The sequence below is a fragment of the Hemitrygon akajei genome, chromosome 14 (assembly GCF_048418815.1).
Source record: "Hemitrygon akajei chromosome 14, sHemAka1.3, whole genome shotgun sequence".
Lineage (NCBI taxonomy): Eukaryota > Metazoa > Chordata > Chondrichthyes > Myliobatiformes > Dasyatidae > Hemitrygon > Hemitrygon akajei.
Window position 1 is genome coordinate 22,438,352 of NC_133137.1, and position 21,324 is coordinate 22,459,675.

Genomic DNA, 21,324 nt, shown 5'->3' on the forward strand with positions numbered 1-21,324 from the left:
TGCCTAATTAGCATGGGTGCATCTGTGTGGAGGACATTATTACAAGTTTATCTTTAAACTTTGTATTTCAGGAGATTAAAGAAATGGTCGCACCTCTCTTAAAGACCTTTCAGGCTGAGGTAAGATTTCCAAATTAATATTCGGACAAAATAATGTCAAAAGTGTACTGTTAACTAAATATAGTCCATAATATAGAAGTTCTTTCTCCATCTCACCATTGAGCCAGATTTCCTTTTGTGCCCAGTTTCTATTGGGTCATCATTTTATGCCCAAGAGGTATGGCAGCTTCCATTATCTGTTGAAAATACTTGATTTTTTAATTCAGGTGATCCTAGGGGCACTTAAGATCACTTCTGCGATTCCTCATAAATCTCACAATTTCTTCTCTTGCAAAGACGAGAAATTCTGCAGATGCTGGAAATCCAAAGCAATATACACAAAATGCTGGAGGTACTCAGCAGGCCAGGTAGTACTTATGGAAAAGAGTAAACAGTTGACGTTTCGGGCCAAGACCCTCCTTCTACTGAAGTAGGGCCCTGATGAAGGGTCTGGGCCCAAAACATCAACTGTTAATTTTGCTCTTTTCCATTGATGCTGCCTGGACTGCTGAGTTGCTCCAGCATTTTGAAATTATTCTTTTGACTCATTTTCATTCATTTTCCTTTTTGCATTTTATTGCTGTTGATTAATGTCATGTGAATGAGACAATATCACAATGGTGCAATGTTACTGATCCACATAGTGTTAACCCATTGTGTTTGCTCATTCTAAATTGTATGTTTTTACCCCTTGCATCTATTCAAAAATATTGAATTCTGTTTTTTTTGTTAGAGACAAAAAGTTTCCAAATCAATTTCTTTCAACATCGCTCCTGGATTTCTACAACAATGTGCTTAATTGTTCACAATTTATGCTGTGAAAATCTCATCACTTGTACATGACAATGCTGATGAGAAGCCGTATCAAATCAAATAAAATTATTGTATGCTTTGTTAAAAACCAGCAATTTATCTGTAACATGAGGACAGAGTGTTGTAACTCTGTTTTGATTATGTCTCATCAGGTCAAGCTACCTGTCATGAAAAATCTATTGGCGACGTTTTTTTTTTCAGGGATAAATTGAAGGGATTAACATTTGATCCATATTATTGCTGCCCCACAAAAACGTTTTTATTTCAGTGGGTCTTGTCTTGGCTCCCTCCACCCATTTCACTACTTCACTTAAAATGGAAAGTGATGTTATTCAATCCATGCCAAGGATCTGGTCTTTAAACAAAGGAAACTACAAAGGTTTGAAAGGCAAGTTGATAAATTAGTGGCCTTCATCAAAAGACACGTCAGTGGAATGGCAAATGGCTAACTTTTAAACAATGAAGGTGGCATCTACAACATCCATATTGGGTTGGGGGCTTGGGATTTGATGTTTTGATCTGTTAGTTTTCGTGCGAGGGAGGGGATGAGGTAGTTTGCGGGTTTTTGGTTCTGCTTTTCATGTGGGGGGTGTTGATGTCTTTCGTTCAGCTACGATGGCTTTCTGTATTTTATGGCTATCTGGAGAAGAAAAATGTCAAGAGTTGTATTCTGCATATGTACTTTGATAATAAAATGAACCATTGAAACTTTTGACCTTTGATTGTTCTGGAGCAAAAACACAGAGGAAATGGAGCATAACAATGGTTGACAAAAATGTTAAAAACAGTATTAGGTTCGAAGTTCAAAGTAAATTTATTATCACAGTGCATAAATGTCACTATATATAATCCTGAGATTTGTTTTCTGGTGGGCATATCAATAAATCCATAATAGAATCAATGAACGACCACACCAACTGTCCGTTCAACCAGTAGGCAAAAGACAACAAACTACAAACGCAAAAAGAAAATAATAGTGATAAATAAATAAGCAATAAATATTGATAATATTAGATGAAGAATCTTTGAAAGTGTGTCCCTAGGTTGTGAGATCATTTCAGTAATGGAGCAAGTGAAACTGAGTGAAGTTATCCCCTTTGGTTCAAGAACCTGATGGTTGAGGGGTAATATCTGTTCCTGAATCTGGTGGTGTGAGTCTGAGGCTCCTGTACCACCTTCCTGATGATAGCAGTAAGAAGAATGCATGTCCTGGGTGGTGGGGGTCCCTGATGATGGATGCAGCTTCCCTGTGACACTGTTTCATATAGATGTGCTCAGTGTTGGGGAGGGTTTTGCTTTTGATGGACTGGGCTGTATCTGCTTTTTTTTATAGGGTGTTCCATTCAAGGGCATTGATGTTTCCATACCAGGCTGTGATGCAACCAGTCAATGTCCTCTCCACCACATGTCTATAGAAGTTTGTCATGTTAGATGCCACACCAAATCTTAAGGCACTGTTGTTCTTTTTGTAATTGCACTTGTGTGCTGGGCCCAGGGCAGGTCCTCCGAAATGATAACTCTGGGAAATTTAAAGTTGCTGACTCTGTCCACCTCTGATGAGGACTGGCTCATCAACCTCTGCTTTCCTCCTTCTGAAGTCGATGATCAGCTTCTTGGTCTTACTGACATTGAGTAAGAGGTTGTTATGAAACCACTCAGCCTGATTTTCAACATCTCTCCTATGTGCTGATTTGTCATCACCTTTGGTTTGGTCTATGACAGTGGTATCATCAGCGAACATGAATATGGCATTGGAGCTGTGCCTAGCCACACAGGCATAAGCGTAGCCTTGTGCTCCTGTGTTGATGGAGATCGTCGAGATGTTGTTGCCAATATGAATTGACTGGGGTCTCAAGTGAGGAAATTGAGGATCCAATTGCACAAGGGTATATTGAGGCCAATGTCTTGAAGCTTATTGATTAGTTTTCAGGGGGTGATAGTATTGAATGTTGAGCTGTAGTTGATAATGAGCACCCTGATCTATGCATCTTTGCTGTCCAGATGTTCCAGGGTTGAGTGAAGAGCTAATGAGATGACATCTGCTGTGGACCTGTTGCAAGGAGAAGGTTCAACGAGAAGATGTGTAAAATTTAAAATTAAGTAATAAAGCTGAGCATTGGAAGTAATTTGGAATTTGGCAGAAGAGGACAAAGATTGAGAGGAAAGTCATGAGGGTAAACTAGCAAGGAGCATAAGTGGACTATAAAAGCCTCTGTAAGTGGGTGAAAAGTAAATTATTCCTGAGCCAGAAAGTAGGTGTCTTACATCAAATGTACTAAGAGTAACAAAGGTGTTACAGAGCAGTTAAGTAAGTTGTTTGGTTCTGTTTTCATCAAAGTGAATACGTATAACTTCCCACTTATTGAAAAGGAGGAATTAAAGGAAACTGGAAATGAGGACACTTTTTTTCTAAACACAAAGTTTTGTTGACATTATTGGCAATGAACCCCCTAGCCAAGACTAAATGCATCCTAGATTTCTCAAAGGTGAAGCCATTGAATTAGTTTGGTATCATTTTCTGAAAGTCCATAGATTTCAGATCAACATGTAATTGCGTTTGTTACATTGTTGGCAAGAAGGGCTATTTTATCAAAATGGAAAGAAACCTCTGTCCCTACCTTAATTCAATGGTTTTCTCAAGTAATGTTATGCCTTAGTTTGGATCCTCGATTTGATTTTGAGAGAAGATGGAGCTCTTTTGCCAAATATTATCATTTAATTTGAAATATTTTATATGGTTTCCTTCCAATTTTATTTTATATAAACATGAATTGGCAGTTGATGATTTTTTTTTAATGTATATGGACAATGGTAAGTCGTATTGCTCCAGGAGTTGATTCCTAATGGTTTTATTTTCTTTTTTCTTTTTCTCTCTCTTGTAGTTAGTGGAGTTTCTTTTTTTTAGTAAGTTGGGGTTCTCTTTTTTCCTTCTTTTCTTCATCATTATCAATATATTATCCTCTTTTGATGTTTTTTCTTCAGCTTTATTGTATATATATCAACTTGTTGAAGTTTTGTATCATTTTATAGCTGTAGAAGATTATGTATCAATAAAAAGATTTTAAAAATGAAATAAAAGTCCATAGATCAGGTGTTCCCAGTCTTCTTTATGCCATGGACTCCCTACCGTTAACCGAGGAGTCCGTGGATCTCATTTTGGGAACTTCTGCTATAGATTATGGAACAATTTCTAAAAAAAATGCATGTGGTAAATTCCACCCATCCGCCAGCATCCTCTTTGACTTTCTACCATCAGGCAGGAGACTCTGATGCATGAAGACAAGAACGGTCAGGATGGGAAACAGTTTCTTCCCTCAGGCCGTTAGGCTTCTGAACTCCCCGCTGCATCATATTCAAATTGTCACCAGATAATTTGTACTGTACCCTACAATATTTAATTTACGCACTTCACTTTGTTTATTTCTGCGTAATTCACTTGTAGATTTCATTCTATTTTCCTGTTCTTGTGTGTTATATGTGTACTACTGTGTTTTACACCCCCTGGTCTGGAGAAGAGTTGTCTCATTTGTATATAGTTAAATGACAATAAACTTGACTAAATATAATGAAAAAAGAAGGGAGAGGGAAAACAGGGATAGAATTAGTGAGGGAGAACTAGAGGATGTGCTGTGCTTGGATTTTCACATTGGAGGTTAGCGTGAATGATTAAAGTACATGGGATTGTGTTGCTGGGGTGGGGTGGAGAAGGGTGGGTAATGTCTGCAAATTGAAAATTGATTATCAGACAGGAAATAAAATAGAAATAAATGGGTCTTTCTTGGGTGGTGGTAATGGATCAGGGCTGTGGCCTAGATGTGCACAACGTGCATTAATGCTCTGGGTAAGGAAGTCAAATGTAATATTTGCAAGTCGGCCAACAACCTGAAGATAGATGGGGTTTTTAGTTACAAGGGGCATTCAAAAATGGGCTTCAGGGTGATTTTGAACTTTTGAGTGAATGTGGACATACTATACATGGCAGATGCAGTATAATGTAAATGTGATATTTTCCATTTCAATGGGACCCCCCCCCCCCAAAAAAAACTGTAAAAGAAATTTGGGTTCTGTTGTGTACCAGCCACTGAAAGCAAATACGCAATTGCAGAAAACAACTTCAGTCGAATGTAGGGCAGTGGTCCTCATCGTCAGGGGTTTGAAATGCAGGAGCACAGACGTGTTGCCAAAGACCCCGTCTAGACGGTTGTATGGGAGTAGAGACATTTTCACAAAATGCTGAAAAGGTTCGCAACACTGTATTTTGGGATGGGAAGATTCCTGTCAAATGAGTAGAAATTGGGTTGAATAAGCCTGTTTTCCCTCGAATTTAGAAGAATGAAGGGAGATCTTGTTAAGATTTACAATATTCATAAGCGGCACAATAGCATAGTAGTTAGGGTAATGCTACTCCAGGGCCAACGACCCAGGTTCAATTCCACCACCATCTGCTAGGAATTCGTACGTTTTCCTTCTGACTGTTCCTGGTCTTTCCTCTGGGCTCCCCAGTTTCCCCCCACGTCCCACAGTCATATGGGTCAGTGGGTAATCAAGGGGTGTGGGCTTGTTGGGTTAAAAGGACCTGTTAACAGTCTGTATCTCTAAGTTTTAAAAAAATTATAAATTCTGACTCAGCCACACTGACTGTGAGTTTATAGTTTAGCACAAGAGGTCACAGTAATAGGATTTGGGATAAGACGTTAGCCTGTAGGTGAAGAGACTTTTCTTCGCTCAGAGGCTGGTGAACCTGTGGGATTGTTGACAGTGGAAGGCAGTGCAAGCCAAATAGATGAATGTATTTGAGGAGGAGGCAGGTAGGCATCAAGGAGTTTTAGGCTCGTGTTGGAGCATGTTACTAAGAGAGTACAAGTCAAGGTCGAGTCCTATGTTTCTGCAGCTAAGGCTGGGTATGACCTGGGCTGCTTTCTTCTACTGTGGTGCAGCTGACAGAACCTGTTGCTGAGTGACCTCAGTTCTTGCGTCAGATCACAGAGAGAAACAATAAAAAAATCATCGTGGCTCTCCAAGCTTTTCAGTGGTCAGTCATTCCCAAAGCTACATTTCTTTGTGTTTTTTTTTTAGATTTTTCCCTTTCAATTTGTTTAATCAACCTCCTTGAAAAGATGGTTTCAATCCCTAACAGCTATCAGTTGATATCTAAATTTTGATTGTTTTCTATTCTTATGTCCCTCATTATAGATGACTTTCAAAGGTTCCAACTCTTCTGCTCTAGTTCATACAAACTGATGAAAATTCGCTGCTCTTCCTTAGGCTTCAGCTTTTTGTTAATGGCCAATCAGAAGTGAATAGTGTGGCTCAGTCAATGCAATGTATAATTTAAATAACATCTTCCCAATTTAACTACTCTGCTTTTAACATGCGTTAAAAAAATTAAATCCCATTTGCCTTATTTCTGGTGCTTGTAATATCTACATTCTTATTTTAAAAATCTGTCCTATTCCGCCCAGTTAAGAGTTATACCTTGAGGGCAAATGAATTCTCATGCTTGACATTGATAGGTCTCAGTATTGAACTGTATCGGCCATCTATCGGCCCACTCCTATAGTGCTGTTGATCTTCTGAATTTTCATTCAGGTTTGCTGCATCCTTAAATTTGTTCATGAAACAGCTTTAGATGTGGTCATTCCAAAAGTTATGGTAAATTTATTATCACAGTACGTATTTGTCACCAGATACTCTCTTCTGCCCATTACGCTGCTGGTGTTTAGGGCAGCGATGAAGGTCCCCCATCTCTGACGGTGTTCAGGGCTTCCTTCATCGTGTCAGTAGCTTGCTTTTCACTACTGTCAGTCACGCAAGTCCCAGGTGGAGACTCAAGAATGCCATCACACTCAGATGCAGAAGGATTCTTCATCGCTGTTTCCGTGACAGTTTTGCTTGACCAGTCAGGGTTCTTAGCCCTGAGCTGAACCCCGAACCTGAAGGACTGGTGGCCCACTCTTAGTCAGACCTCTACCCTTAGACCTGTTTGGCATGGGAGACCCTACCAAGAGCCAAAACATAAAGCCCTGGCTTCAGCCAACATAGCTCTCTGGGTCATTGGGACACAGAAGCCTCCAAACCCTACAACAAGGTTGTGGCCCCCTTGGAGGGTCACCATATACTAATTTGAGATTAATTTTCTTGCAGGCATTTACAGGAAAATACAGAAATACAGTAGATTTATGAAAATAAACTACATAAGCAAAGGCTGTCAAATGCCCAATGGGCAAAAGAATACAAATCGTGCACATAATTTTAAAAAGTGAATAATACTGAGAACGTGAGTTGTAGAGTCCTTGAAAGTGAGCCTGTGGGTTGCAGAGTGAGTTCAGCATTGAGAAGCTGTCCACATTGGTTCAGGAGACCGATGGTCATCCCTGAGCCTGGTGGCTCCTGTATTTCCTGCCAGATGGCCGTAGTGAGATGAGAGCATTGCTCGGATGATGAGGGTCTGTGATGATGCATGCTGCTTTCTTGTGGTAGCTCTCCTTAGTAGATGCGCTCAAAGATGGGGAAGGTTTGTCCTGTGATGGGCTGGGCTGTATCCACCACTTTTTGTATGCTTTTCCGTCCTTGTGCATTGGTGTTTCCATACCAGGCTGTGATGCAGCCAGTCAGGACACTCTCCAATGTGCACCTATAGAAGTTTGTCAAAGTTGTATATGACATTCCAGTCAAGATGGCGCATGTGTACAATGCTGCTTTGTTCGACATCTTCTGGATAGATCATGAAACAATATGTTTCACTTCTTTTATGCCTTTTACGTTTGTTTTTTGTCTTGGATGTGATCCTGGAACTGTTGGATCCTGTGATTTGGGAGATCGTTTGGGTGCTTCAGCGCTCTGCAAGTCTCTGAGGGGATTCCGGGAGGCAGAGGAACCTTGTGGCAAGAGGTCGGCAAGCCGCCGTTTGACTCCATTTCGCTGATTAAAGTGATGAAGAAGATTGGAATAATGGCTGCCTGCCTTTTAATTACTGGGGGATCACTGTGCTGTCAGAGAGGGAAGACTGCCTTCTTATCGCTGGTGAGATTGCTCTGCTGCGGAGAAGGAGAATGTGCCCAGGTGTTCTGTTTTTTGGATGTGGATTTGGACTGTACACTTTTTTTCCCTGTCTTATGGTTTTTTTTGTATTCTGTGTTTTTCGCCTGATCTTTCTCGTTTTTTTTGGTATGTGGAGGAGGGGGAATTTGGGATTGATGTGCCTGTTCCATTCTTGTTTGTTTTTTTTTGTGTGGAGAGGAGGGACTTTGGGGTTGATGATCGTGCTGCCTTTCTTGGTTTCATGACTATCTGGAGAAGACGAGTTTCAGAGTTGTATACTTTGATTATAAATGACTTTTTGACTATTGACATGCCAAATCTGCGCAAACTTCTAAGAAAATGTAGACAGTGTTGTGCCTGCTTTAATACGGTGCCACTCCAAAACTGAATGCATCAGAATAAAAGGAGTAGTCGCAGTAAGGACGGGTGATTGGCTGAGTGAAATAAAGCAAAGATGTTGGTTTCTAGACTTGGAGTATGCTGTAGAGCTCCCAAGGGTTTGTGCAAGACCCCCCCCCCCTTTTCCCGGGTTTATATTCATGATTTAGAGCTGGATGTATGATTTCCTATTTTGCAAACCTCTGAGTGAGCTGTAGAAGGATAGCGGAAGGACATCAGCTGACGAATGGAAGCTGAAGATGAGGGAAGTGCAACATGTTTGTTCTGGGAAGAAGTTCATGAAGAGGCAATATAAGTTCAAAGTGAGATCTGAAGGGTGCATCTTATAGTTCCTTGAAAGTGGGTGGGCGTATACAGAAAGTGGTTAAAAATTTGGGGTCCTGAACATTTTATAAATAGAGGCATTGTGTACAAGAGCAAATAGATTGTAGTGAACTGTAATAAGATACTGCTCGTTGCAACTGGAGTATTGTGTCCTATGCTGAGTGTCCTGTTCTGTGAAAGATGTGAAGGCATTGGTGATAACACTTGAAGAGATTTATTAGAATAGTCCCATTGTCTGAGTAAATGGAGATGAACTGTTCCCATTGGTGCAAGGTGAACCGCTAGGGTACGGAGGATGGTGATTGGCAAAGCAACCAAATTAGTATCACAAGCACGTGGTAGTATATAAGTAGCAATCTGAAGAAAAACAAGTACAAGTTCAACATTCTTTTTGCAAGAAAGGACACTATTAGAACAAGAAAAACGAAGTGATCAAAGTGTTTTGAAAATCTGTGGTGATTGGGTTTGTGCTGGTTGGTTGAAGGGACGCAGCTGTTCTTGAACCTGGTGTAGGATCTTGGGCTTCCCTATCTCCTGCACACTGATAGCAAAGAGAAGATGGTGTGGCCTTGATCTTTGGTGTTGTCTTCCTGAGACAGCACTCCCTGAAGGGACTACTGACGGTGTGCAGGGATGTGCCCTTAATATATAGTGGATTGCAGTTAATTGGGACATATCAGGACCAGTACACTTTGGCTAAATTAAATGGCTGCCCCAATTAGCCCAAGTTTCATGGTAATAGTTAAAAAGGCATAAAAATGACAAACTACCATTTAACTGAGTAACAAATTATGTATTTAAATGAAATGCAGAATAAATACGAAAACTACCACAGAACTATAAAACTGTGTAATGGTTCCAAATAGTTATCGATGGAGGAGTTCATTTAGAATATCCTGCCCTGTTGACTGTAAACGAGCAAAATCAGCACAGACACCTCGCGCAGGTAATGGACTGCCTTCAAACAATGCTTCCTCCAAATCTTCACTTTCATTGGAACACTCAAAATTATTGTCGGTACCTTCAAATTCTTTGTAGTGCCTAACATGTTGAAGCCGTGAAATCGTTTGTCTTTTGCTGCCGGCTGTTTCTGGCCTCTCCGTGCCTGAATGCTTGAAACCGCAGTGAGGCAGAACAATTCTGAATCGTCTTTAATACCTATTTCTAGGCAATCGGTGCTTTTTGAACACAAATGCACGTAACTGATGCTATTTAAAAGCTGTTCGCTCTAAGCACGGTGTTGTGTCTGGAGGCTACGTGGCATGCATGCAGCTAACACTAGCTAGGAACCATTCGCCAACAGTGTCCTGTCCCAATTAAGCGGCAGAGTGTCCCAAATAAATAGAAGGGAATCCCAGCTATTTCCTCGATTAGTTTTTGATTTTTAAGAGTTGTTCCAAATAGGCGGCAGCTGTCCCGATTAACCTTTGGCCCAGTTAACTGGAATCCACTGTGCTGGGCAGAGTCTACAACCCCTCCAGTTTCTTCTGTCGCTGCACATTTGAATTGACGTTCAAAGTTGACGGGAGGAAAAAATGTTTACACATCAGTTAATATCTTGAGGGCACAGCTGGGGGTGGGTGGGGGGGGGGGGTAGCAGTGGATGCAGAGTAAACCACAGCATTCGCAAGGGAGCCGAAGAGGTATCTGAAAGGAAAGAATTGACAGGAATTTAATGTGGGGGGTGCAGGGGGAGGAGGGAGTGCTTTTACGCTGCTGGTTGGGACCAACGCACGCTGTAAGCATTCTGTGAATCTTATATTGCCTTTGTTTAATTTATGAAAATAAAGAGAAGGCAAAAGTAATCTTGGCTAATACTCTTTGTGTACAGTATATCACAAGTCATGAGCCAACCATCCCAAATAACTCCACTTGTTCGTGCTCCCTCCCTGTGCCTCTTTCCAAGTTACTTTGTTTCAGGGCATTTAATGCAATTTCACCACCCCCCCCCCCCCGCCCCATTTTGAAATAATTTTGCTTTGTGGCACCTAGTCAGATGCCTCATGTAAACCCTTTTGCAAAGAGTATTCCCTGATCTTGCCTTCTTTTTACATTATTCTCTCAAATTTAAATAAGCCAAATGCCACTTGCCATCGGATGAATCCCTGACTGGTCCGTACTTTTTTTTTTAACTGTCCACTATTCAGCAGTTTGCATCCCAGTTTATTCACCACCAAGCTCAGCATAGGGTGGCTCAGCAGTTTAGTGGTTAGAAGAACGCTTTGCAGTACAGGTGACCTGTGTTCAATTCCCACAGCGGCCTGTTGGTAGGTTAATTGATCATGGCAAATTGTCCTGTGATTGGGCTGGGATTAAATTGGGGGATTGCTGGTTGGTGTGGCTCGAAGGACTGGAAAGGCCTCTCCCACCCTCTAACTCAATAAATAAAGCAATAAAAAACAAATAAACGTTGCTTTCTGCGTTATCCCTTCTTCCGTTTTTGGCAGAGATGTATTGAGTGTGGCACTTCTGGGACGATGCCATTTCGTACTGTTGACTGATTTCCACTAAAACATGGAACACTGCATTTGTCTAAAATATTAAGCAGCTCTAGGATTTTGCATCGTCCTCCAACTATTTACTCTGTGCGCCAAAATGCTGTGCCATTCAGTAAAGCCGTTAGTTCTCTGTGCATAATCTTCTTTCCATTATACGCTGAAAGGACTAACCACTACTTTTAGGTTGACTGGTAAGTGCCATCCAGTAGCAAGGAGACCTGGGGTTTGATTCAACATGTAACATACAGCTGATAGTTATTATAGCCATGCATCATTAACCCCAGAGCAACAAAATAAAAAAAAATGTAATATTAATAGAAAAAGGTAAAATGAAATTGCGCAGACTTCAAAAGGACAAACTATAATCAATTATTGTAATTTATAGTAGTCATTAATTTCAAACTTGCTTTGCACCGTAATGCTGTTTAAAAAGGAAAGTGAAGTTGATTACATTAATTTGTCCGGATCTCGTGAGGGTTTTAACTCTGACAAGTAGAAATCTGAAGCAGACTACTGTTCAGTTTCATGTGAAGGTTTTATTTTATAGAAGTTTACCGTTAACCCAATGGAAAAAGGAAATTGATACCAATGCAATAAATTTTGCTTACAGTAATTTCCAACCTAATAATTCAAAACATGAAAATTAAAAACGTAATTGTGGTTAGAATTTTAGCACCACTCTGTTCTGATGTTTATCTTTTGAAATGTGTATTGATTGGAACAATCAGCTGACATTCAAAGTGATATTATGTTTATTGAAGGGTTTTGTCTAAATGTCAATTCGCATTTTCCATTTTCAAAAGTTTAATAATAGAGCTTTTGAGGTCTGCTTTTCCTCTCTTCCCCTAAAGACCGAAGTTAAACATATGATTCTTCTGATGTCTACTGTGGTTAATAACACAAACTTATTGACTTGCTTTCCTTGCAAGCAAGACCAGCCTGATTGTGTGTTAGCTGGGAGCCGCTGTGGGACTCGAGGTGTGCTTCTGTCCAATGGCTGTTGGAGAATATCGCAGGATGAAAATTCAGAATCAGATTTAATATCACTGGCATATGTCGTAAAAGTTGTTTTTGCAGCAGCAAAACTGAATTACAGTAAGAAGTGTGTGTGTGTATATAAGTAAAATTTAAAAAGTAGTGAGGTAGTGTTCATGTCTTCAGAGGAGGAGAAGCTGTTCCTGAATCGCTGAGTGTGTACCTTCAGGCTCCTGTACCTCCTACCTGATGGTAGCAATGAGAAGAGCGTATGACACACAAAATGCTGGGGTAACTCAGCAGGCCAGGCAGCATCTATGGAAAAGAAAAAAAAATCAACATTTCGGGCTGAGACCCTTCATCAGGATCAGATTTCTGAATGGACATTAAACCCAAGAACACTACTTCGCTACTATTTGTACTACTTATTTAATTTTACCTTTGTAGCCTCTCAAAGTTCATAAGTACATTTATTATCAAAGTATGTATACTAACGTTATCATCAAAAGTTGTATACTTTATACAATCTTGCCAATCAATGTGCAGAGGGAAAAAAAACCAAATTGTGCAAACACTAAAAGCAAGCAAATTATGTTCAAAGTGAATTCCATGAAAGAGATCCGACCGCAGACACGAAGCCTTGGCCTCAGTTCAGTGCAGAGCCGAGTAAATGTAGCAGAGCAGCGAGCTGAACTGGCCCACCCCTCCCCTCCAGCTTCTTGTGAAATCTTCATAATTTACTGCCTATCTTTACATCATCAGCAAATTTAGCGACTTTTCCTTCAGTTCCCACATCTAAATCATCCATATTGATTGTAAAATGTTGAAGTCCCAGGGCTGGTTCCTGTGACATGCTCCTCATTGCATCTTGCTTCCCAGTAAAAGACCCATTTATGCATATTCTGCCTTTCCTGTTAGTCAGCCGATCCACTATTCAGGCCTCCTAAGCCAAGAGCTTTTATTTTCTGCTGTAAACTTAAAAAAGATGCTTTCTGCAAATTTAAGTGCATTTCTCCCCATCCCACTAACTTTTACCTGTTAGAGCAGGGCTTCCCCCAATCATTTTTATGCCATGGACCCCTACCGTTAACCAAGGTGTCCATGGACCCCAGGCTGGGAAACCCTGCACTAGAGGGATTACATTTTACTGTTTAAAGGAGCTTTAATATATTAGTCAAGCAAACTTCCCTTTCACAAGGCATGTTGATTTTGCCTGATTATCTTGAATTTTTCTAAGTTCCCTGCCATAATGTCTTATACGCTAGCTTCACATCTGTCATGGCAACATGTTAGGAGCTAAATGAGCCACATTTTCCTGCATTTTGTCTCCCTCCCAACTGTTCCGCTTGGCATAGAAACACAATCTTTGTGGATCTTTTTTTGTTTTGAGTAGGTTTTCTTGATCATCCACCCTTTTTTCCAGAACCCTCTGCCGCAAATTCTGTCCCTTCGCATCAGTTCCAAGCTTCCCTCAGCCGTCCAACCAGTGCAGTGGAGCTGCAGGTATTGCAGCAGTCGGCCATCTGCATTTGATTCTGACTTAGGGCGCTCTCTGGTTGAAGTTTGCACCTGTCACTGCACGGTTCTACCCCTGGGTGCACTAGTCTTCTCCCCTATCTCAAGATGTGCAAGTTACTAAATTGCAGGTTGCTTGTAAAAGTGGCTGGTTGGAGAGTGAAGTGTCTTAATGCAAGAGAATAGAACTGAGGAAAAGGAAATCTGCAGATGCTGGAAATTCAAACAACAACACACACAATGCTGGTGGAACACAGCAGGCCAGGCAGCATCTATAAGGAGAAGCACTGTCGATGTTTCGGGCCGAGACCCTTCGTCAGGACTAACCGAAAGGAAAGATAGTAAGAGATTTGAAAGTAGTGGGGGGAGGGGGAAATGCGAAATGATAGGAGAAGACCGGAGGGGGTGGGATGAAGCTAAGAGCCCAGGAGGTTGTTGCGTCTGAATGCACCACCATCTTACCGGAAGATTTTCACACTATGTATTTCCAATTATTTTATTGTAACATATAATAACTTTTTAATTTCTTACTGCGGGCCTTTGGAAGATTATTACACAACTTTTTTGTGTGTCTGTGTCTTGGTTTCTTGGGGTCTGGAATTTGCACTTTCTGTAGGTGATGCTGATCTCGAGCTCCTCGACTATGCACTGCAGACAGGCACTGCGTAATGTGTGAGGGCCCTGCTTCTGGTAGTACCATTAGGCATTGGAGATGTGCTAGCTTGCAGCTTCTGCTAACAGCCACTAAAATATCCTAGAGATCTTTTTTTCACAGTTTGATGTTGGCAGATGATCTAAATGGTAATCAAATTCATATTATTAGTATTTTCTATCCTTTACACCTGGATCAAAGGTGGCAGGTTGGGTGGAGATATGTCTCTACTAAAGGAGGTGTAGGGCGCTCCTTCCCACTACTAGCCTGCAGGTCGCCCTTGGGCAAGGTGTAGCATCTACTTAGCCCCCCCATTCAGTGCCACATGAAGCCCTGTGAGCAGGTGGTGGATGGTCGTACGAGCAGTTGGTGCAGATCACAAATCCTGGTCATGCGACTACTGATGCCAGGCGGATAATCTCTGAAGAGTATTGATAACGGCTGGGGTCACCCTGCTTGTAAAGACACTGCGCAGGAGAAGGCTCGAAGGGCCGAATGGCCTACTCCTGCACCTATTTTCTATGTTTCTGAGGCAATGGCAAAACACTTCTGTAGAAAAATTTGCCAAGAACGATCATGGTCATGGAAAGACCATGATCACCCGCATCATACAATATAGCACATAACGAACGAATGATACCTGTATCATCATTTTGGAAGATGTGAAGTTTCAAGTAGAGTCAGTGATGTGGTGTGTGTCTGTGTGTTCTTTTGTGTTTTTGGCCATCAAGTGAATTTTGTTATCAGACCTCGACACCCTGAAGTGTATGATGTCATTAACCAGTCCCACTTGCCGTTGAAGTGATAATTTGTTCATTCAGTGGTTTCTGTTGTGATTCTGGCCCCTCCTGGGGGGGTGGGGGAGAGGCAGAGACTGACGTTGTGCCAGGGCAGCGATTGTAATGTTGAGCTGTCATCAGAGGCAGCTGGAGTCACAGTGCTTTTAGGTAAGCGGGGATGTCATTAGACACAGAAGCAGAATTAGGCCATTTGGCCCACAGAGTCTGCTCCATCATGGCTGATTTTTTTTTTCTTATCCCTCTCAACTCCATTCTTCCTTCTCTCCATAACCTTTGACACCCTGACTAATCAAGAGCCTATAAACCTCCGCTTTAAATATACCCACTGACTTGAGTCTTCACAGTTGTCTGTGGCAGTGAAATCTTTGTAATCTGAGGCTGTGCCCTCTGGTCCTAAACTCTCACACTGTACTATACATCTTCTGCATGCCCACTCTATCTAGGCCTTTCAATATTCGGCAGGTTTTAATGAGTTCCTTCCCCCACATTCTTCTAAATTCCAGTGAGTACAGACCCAGAGCCATCAAATGCTACTCATGTGTTTACCCTTTCATTCTCAGGATCATCCTCTGGACTCCCTCCAATGCTCACACATCCTTTCTCAGATAAGGAGCCTAAAACTGCTGACAGAACTCCAAAAGCAGTTTGACCATTGCCTTAGCAAGCCTCAGCATTACATGCTTGTGTTTATTAAGCAGGCTTGTGATATCATGCCCTGTTGATAGCATGTTGGGGATACTCATTCCACCCCCCCACCCATGTCTGGGTGGACAGTACCAACAAGATGATCACTCTTTCTACCATTTGAATTTGGCCTTGAGTGGCCAAGAGCTTAAGGCAATTTTCAACCATACCAATTTGTGCATTGAAGTTAAAATTGCCACAATATGGGTCATCTCAGCAGTTAAACACAAGTCCAGTATGTTCTTTACTCTAATTTAACTGCCTGATTGCTGTTACGTAGCTGCTCTACGTGATTTCTTGATTATCATGCAATGACTGTGCCAGGTCTCCAACTCAGCCATTAACTCATTTGGTGTCGTACATTGGATTTTTAAAGAAAATATTAGGTGTTATTTAGAGCACTGGTGCTACCAAATGTTCCTGTCAGAAATTTTACCTTTGAAAGTTAAGATGTGTTCTGGGGTCAACTATTCAATATTCAGATTTTAAGTATTTGGAAAGAACTGAATCTGTGAGCCACAACTAATATCATTTGAAACGGCACGGTGGCGTAGTGGTTGGCACAACACTTTACAGTACAGGTGACCTGGGTTCAATTCCCACCGCTGCCTTTAAGGAGTCAGTATGTTTTTCCACGACCGTGTGCAGGTTTCCTCTGGGTGACCTGGTTTCCTCCCACCGTCTGAAGACCTGCCAGCTGGTAGGTTAATTGGTCATTGTAATTTGTCCTGTGATTGGGCTAATTAAATGGGAGGATTCTGGACAGCGTGGCTCAAAGGTCTGAGAGGATCCACACTTTGTCTCCGTAAATTAATAAAACGTGCTGCAAGTGAAGTTTCCCGTGCATTCACATACTCTGCACAAAGGGCCAGTGCCCTCCGCTTGGTCCGGAGTGAGGAGCTTCCATTGGATCGCGATGCAAGTTCACTCTCCACCCAGAAACTTCCAACGCACCTCTTTGTCTCATTCTCATTTCCTTCTGCCTTTTCGATTTCTGTTCAAATTCTTTCAACTTTGTCTTTTCCTCCCAGGGATGAAGGAAAATGGCAATTATCAGACTGCAAGCATGAATGAAGCTTGCAAGTCTGATTCAGCACTGTAGATTGTAGAGTTGAAGTCTCCGGCTGGGTATTTTGTTTACAGTGAAAATGTCTTTTTACATCAAACACTTTTCACGTCAGCACTGTAAGTATAACTGTTGGCCACTGTGGGGACTGGGTGACACAGTGGAGTTGGGGAACTGACTTTCACCGTTTAGGAGAGGGCCTAAATCCAGTTCAGACCAACCCCAATTCTGGGCTTGTGCCAGGCCCGGCTCGGCCTCAGTCTGATCCTGTGCTGTGCTCCAACCAAGCTTGCTCAGGACTGGTTAACCCCTGACCCGGGCCAGACCCGGATTGATCCCAAGATGGCTGGCCGATTATTTGAGCTGCCAGACTTACTTTGCACGGTGTGAGGAACCGAGTTCCTTATGAAAATGAGTCCCCGGCAAAACTGCTCATTGTTGAGTAGCAGCAATAATGTGTATAGTGAGCAGCAAGTCTTCTCCCGCAATGCCTGAAGGATGTCTGGGAAAATGTTGTCCCTTCTAATGGGGGTGCTGTGGGCATTGCACAGATTGAACTTTGCCCGACGCTGCGCCTGTCTGCAACTCGGAAAATATTCCGATTTCCGTACAGACATCTTTTATCTCTGCAGGTACATGTGTGGAAGTAACAAATGCAGTTAGGAATTCAAGTATGCCCAGCCCCAAGAATCTGGATTTTCATAAATATGTGGATTTTCAGAAAGAATGTGGAGTGGACACTGAAACATCTGCAAAAAATCACTGTGAGTGAGGGCAGGAAGATATTTAGTCCCCCTCAAATTTGTCACCGGCAGAAGGGCCATGCCTTTTATCTCTTCTCTTTGGAGACATAACATTAGAAACCTGCTTTTACGTGCTAACCAAGTCCGAGCACTATCAAACAAAGCTGCATTCAGCCTTTATTTAGTGCCTCCCCATCGCCACGCACATGAAATGAGGGAGGAGGTAATTTAAATTAACTGTGTTACTTCTAGTCCCGGATTTGAAATTTTCAGATGCTAGTTTAGTGCACAGAATTTCTAAGCTGCAGGAATCCCAAAAAGTGCACAGGCAGGTGAACCGTTGCTAGGATGTTGCTCAGTAAATGTGTCTTACTCCTGGCAAAATTATTTTCAAATCTTTAAAGTGTTTACATTAGGACGACGTTGCCATCTGGAATGCTGATTCTGAATGTACCACATCCTACTCGGCGTGTTATGCAGAGCCTGTACATCTTTCCAATGGTGCAGTTTACTTGCCAATTCACAGTTATACCAGCTATTAAAATGGGACTTAATAACCTATTTTCATTTAGAAATGATTGTGAAGTTGCTGTGACGCATGGTAATAATGACACATGGCTCGAACTGACAAAGGTAATTAATTAGGCTATTATGCATTCCACAATGATAATTGCTTTGCTGGAAAGGCACCAGCCTTGAAAAGCCCAAGAGTATGAGTGCAATCCATCACCAAGAGTGTTTTCAGCACAGCTGTGTTTTTTCACCTTGACTCATTGTACAGCATATTAGGAACACAAAAATTAATGATACATCAATAAATAATATCTATTACTTGGCATGTTGCAAGCTGTTGGAGGATTTAATGGTTATTAAAGCTGTTTAATAGTAATGGCATTTCTTCTGCGCTCCTCCTGAAATGGGCTGTTTGACACGGAATGTGTCTCCTGATTCTGGAAGTGAAACGGGTAATTTTCTGGAACTGGCGAACGTGACGGACGGGCTGCGCTTCAGCCGAGGCGGCGGAGCTCTTCGTTCGCCTCTCGGCGGGCCGCTGGAGTGTAGCCTGCGTTCCGAGGTGTGGCAAGGCAATTTGTTGAGACGGGCCCGTGAATTACAAATGACCTCTCACTATTGTCTGCTGACAGGGATTTGATGCTTCTTGGAGAGTTTGTGTTTGACTGGAGCGAATCCTTCAGCTGCCAGAATGTCAAGGTTAGAAGTCAGTAATTTAACTGATAATTGCATAATCACCAGTTGTAGTAATTATAATTCATGATTACATAATTACTAATTACAGTTCTGCCAATCTAAGTGGCTGGGATTTTCAATAGATCTTCTACTTTTTCATATTGTGCCAGGGCTGATGGTTTTAAAGGAACTGCCAGAAACTGGGTGCCCAGCAGTGTTGTTCCGCTGGCGCTTTCACATTAATTTGGGAGATCTCTTTTTCCGTTAAAAGTGGGAACCCTCTTGTTGAATATTTCTGTAATTCTATCTGAAGGTGCAGGTACTTAGGAATATAACCACATTACCTCTTTCGCTCATCCCCAGCTTGGCTTCAGTTTGGAGTTACTGAAAAATCAAATGTTAAACAGGAATCACTTCAATTGCTTGTAGCATTTAAATAGGGCAGTGATTGCACAAATTACCGGATAACCCTTTAAAAGTGGGTCATGCTACGCGAGTCATGTCCAATTCTGGGTGAATATAATAACTCTTTAACACAATTTGGTAAAGTGAAGACTGACACTGAGATCTGTGTCTGCTGGTTTTAGTGAGAAACGTAAAAATGAAGCGTCGCCAACTTCTAACCTGAGCCTCCCCTTGCTCCAATCAGTGCAAAAAGGGTCCTGGGGCACAGGGATTGCCAAATTGGCCCGTTCCGATTGACACACATAAAATGCTGGAGGAGCCCGGCAGGCCAGGCAGCGTCAGTGGAAAAGAGTAAACCGGCCGACGTTTCGGTCCGAGACCCTTCATCGGGATTTCTAGCATCTGCAGATTTTCCGGTGTTTTTCTAAAGCAGATCTCGAAACATTGAAAGCTAAAAGTTGGAACTAGAAGGAATCCGTCCAGCCCCTTGAGCCTGCTCTGTCATTGCACAAGATCATGGCTGACCTCATCTTGGCCTTGGTTCCTCTTTACAACCTGACCCCATGATCATTGACCCCCACCCCACCCCCACAATCAAATGTCTGTCTGAGGCTTGAACATATTCAGTAGTTCAGGCTCCGCATCTCTGTCGGCTCGAATTTATTTGCTGAGATACAGCGTGGAATAGACCTTTTCGCACTGCCTAGCAATTCCCCGATTTAATTAGCCTGATCAAGGGACAATTGAATGACCAGTTAACCCAATGACGTCTTTGGACTGTGGGAGGAAACCAGGGCACCCCAGAGGAAACCCACACTGTCACGGGGAGAATGTACAAACTCCTTACAGGCAGCGACAGGAATTGAACCTGGGTCACCTGTGCAGAGAAGTGTTGTGATGACCACTATGCTACAGTACCTCATGGTATTTAGAATTGCTGTGAAATTCTAAATATTTACAATGATCTTAAGAGAAATAATTCCTGTCATAGAGTCTTAAAGCACTACAGCACAGAAACAGGCCTTCAGCCTAATCAGTCCCCGGGTTACGAATGAGTTCCGTTCCTGAGCCCATCTTTAAGTCGGATTTGTAAATAAGTCGGAACAAGTACATCCGGTATTATTTAGCGTCAGTTAGTCAAACGTTTGTCTTAGTATATAGTATATATTTTACCTTTCTATGCATATAAAACATTTAAGAAACATATGTATTCCAATAATTAAACCACTACGTTGCTCAGTAATAATTGTAGCTTTCATCGGGGCAGGGCCTTTCACATGCTCCATTATTCTCACTTTATCCATTATCCTTTAAAATTGTTCCGATCGTTGACCGACTGTCACCTAACACTTTTCCAATGACCGATGGTGTTTCACCTCTTTCCAAACGCTTTATTATTTCCACTTTATTTTCAGTCGCGATTGCTTCCCATCAACGGAACAGAAACACTGCGGGCAGCGGGTCACGACCTCCACCGGCTCCCGAGGTCTGCTGGGTCCTGAGTACCACCGCACTGAATTCCCCAGGTCCTAAAGTCCACGGCACTGAGACAGGCTAAAATGGGACAAGTGGGGGCTGTGCTGGGTTTGGGTATTTGATCCTCCACAATATTCCGCATGGGAATTTAAACTGGAGGTGGCAGTGTTTTTTTTTTACGAGGTCGAGTTGTGAGCTCGACATCAACCCGGCATAGATGGTACGGGAGTCACTGGATCGACATCAACCTGGCACGGGAGCGGTCTGTCACTGGATCGAAGTCGGGAACCTCCGTTCTCCAGCCCGGCGCTGATCTCACTGTGCCACCAGCTGACCGGAATGGGGGGGTGGCAGGGTCAAGGTGAATCTAGTTAAGAAAAATTTAAGCCAAATACAAAGTTACACACTCAACACAGTGTCAACGGCAACAACTTAAAATGGCAGACGGCGTAGAGATCTGACTTAAAATGGCGGACAATCGCTTACAACAGCAATCGCTTACACAACATCAGCAAGACCAAGGAGCTGATTACTGGCTTCAGGAAACCGGAAGTGCACGAGTCAGTCCACGTCAGAATCAGAGGTGGAGAGGGTCAACAACTTTAAGTTCCTCATTGCTGTCATTTCAGAGGATCTGTCCTGGGCCC

General features: G+C 42.2%; 1 protein-coding gene across 9 annotated transcripts in view; it reads left to right on the forward strand.

Moving 5' to 3' along the window:
- cux2b (cut-like homeobox 2b) overlaps positions 1-21,324 on the forward strand; it is a 381,872-nt gene that overhangs the window by 200,915 nt on the left and 159,633 nt on the right. For all 9 annotated transcript variants that reach the window (XM_073065643.1, XM_073065644.1, XM_073065649.1 and 6 more), the window contains exon 3: positions 72-119. In XM_073065643.1, the coding sequence (XP_072921744.1) occupies positions 72-119 (48 nt within the window). The remainder of the gene's footprint in view (positions 1-71; positions 120-21,324) is intronic.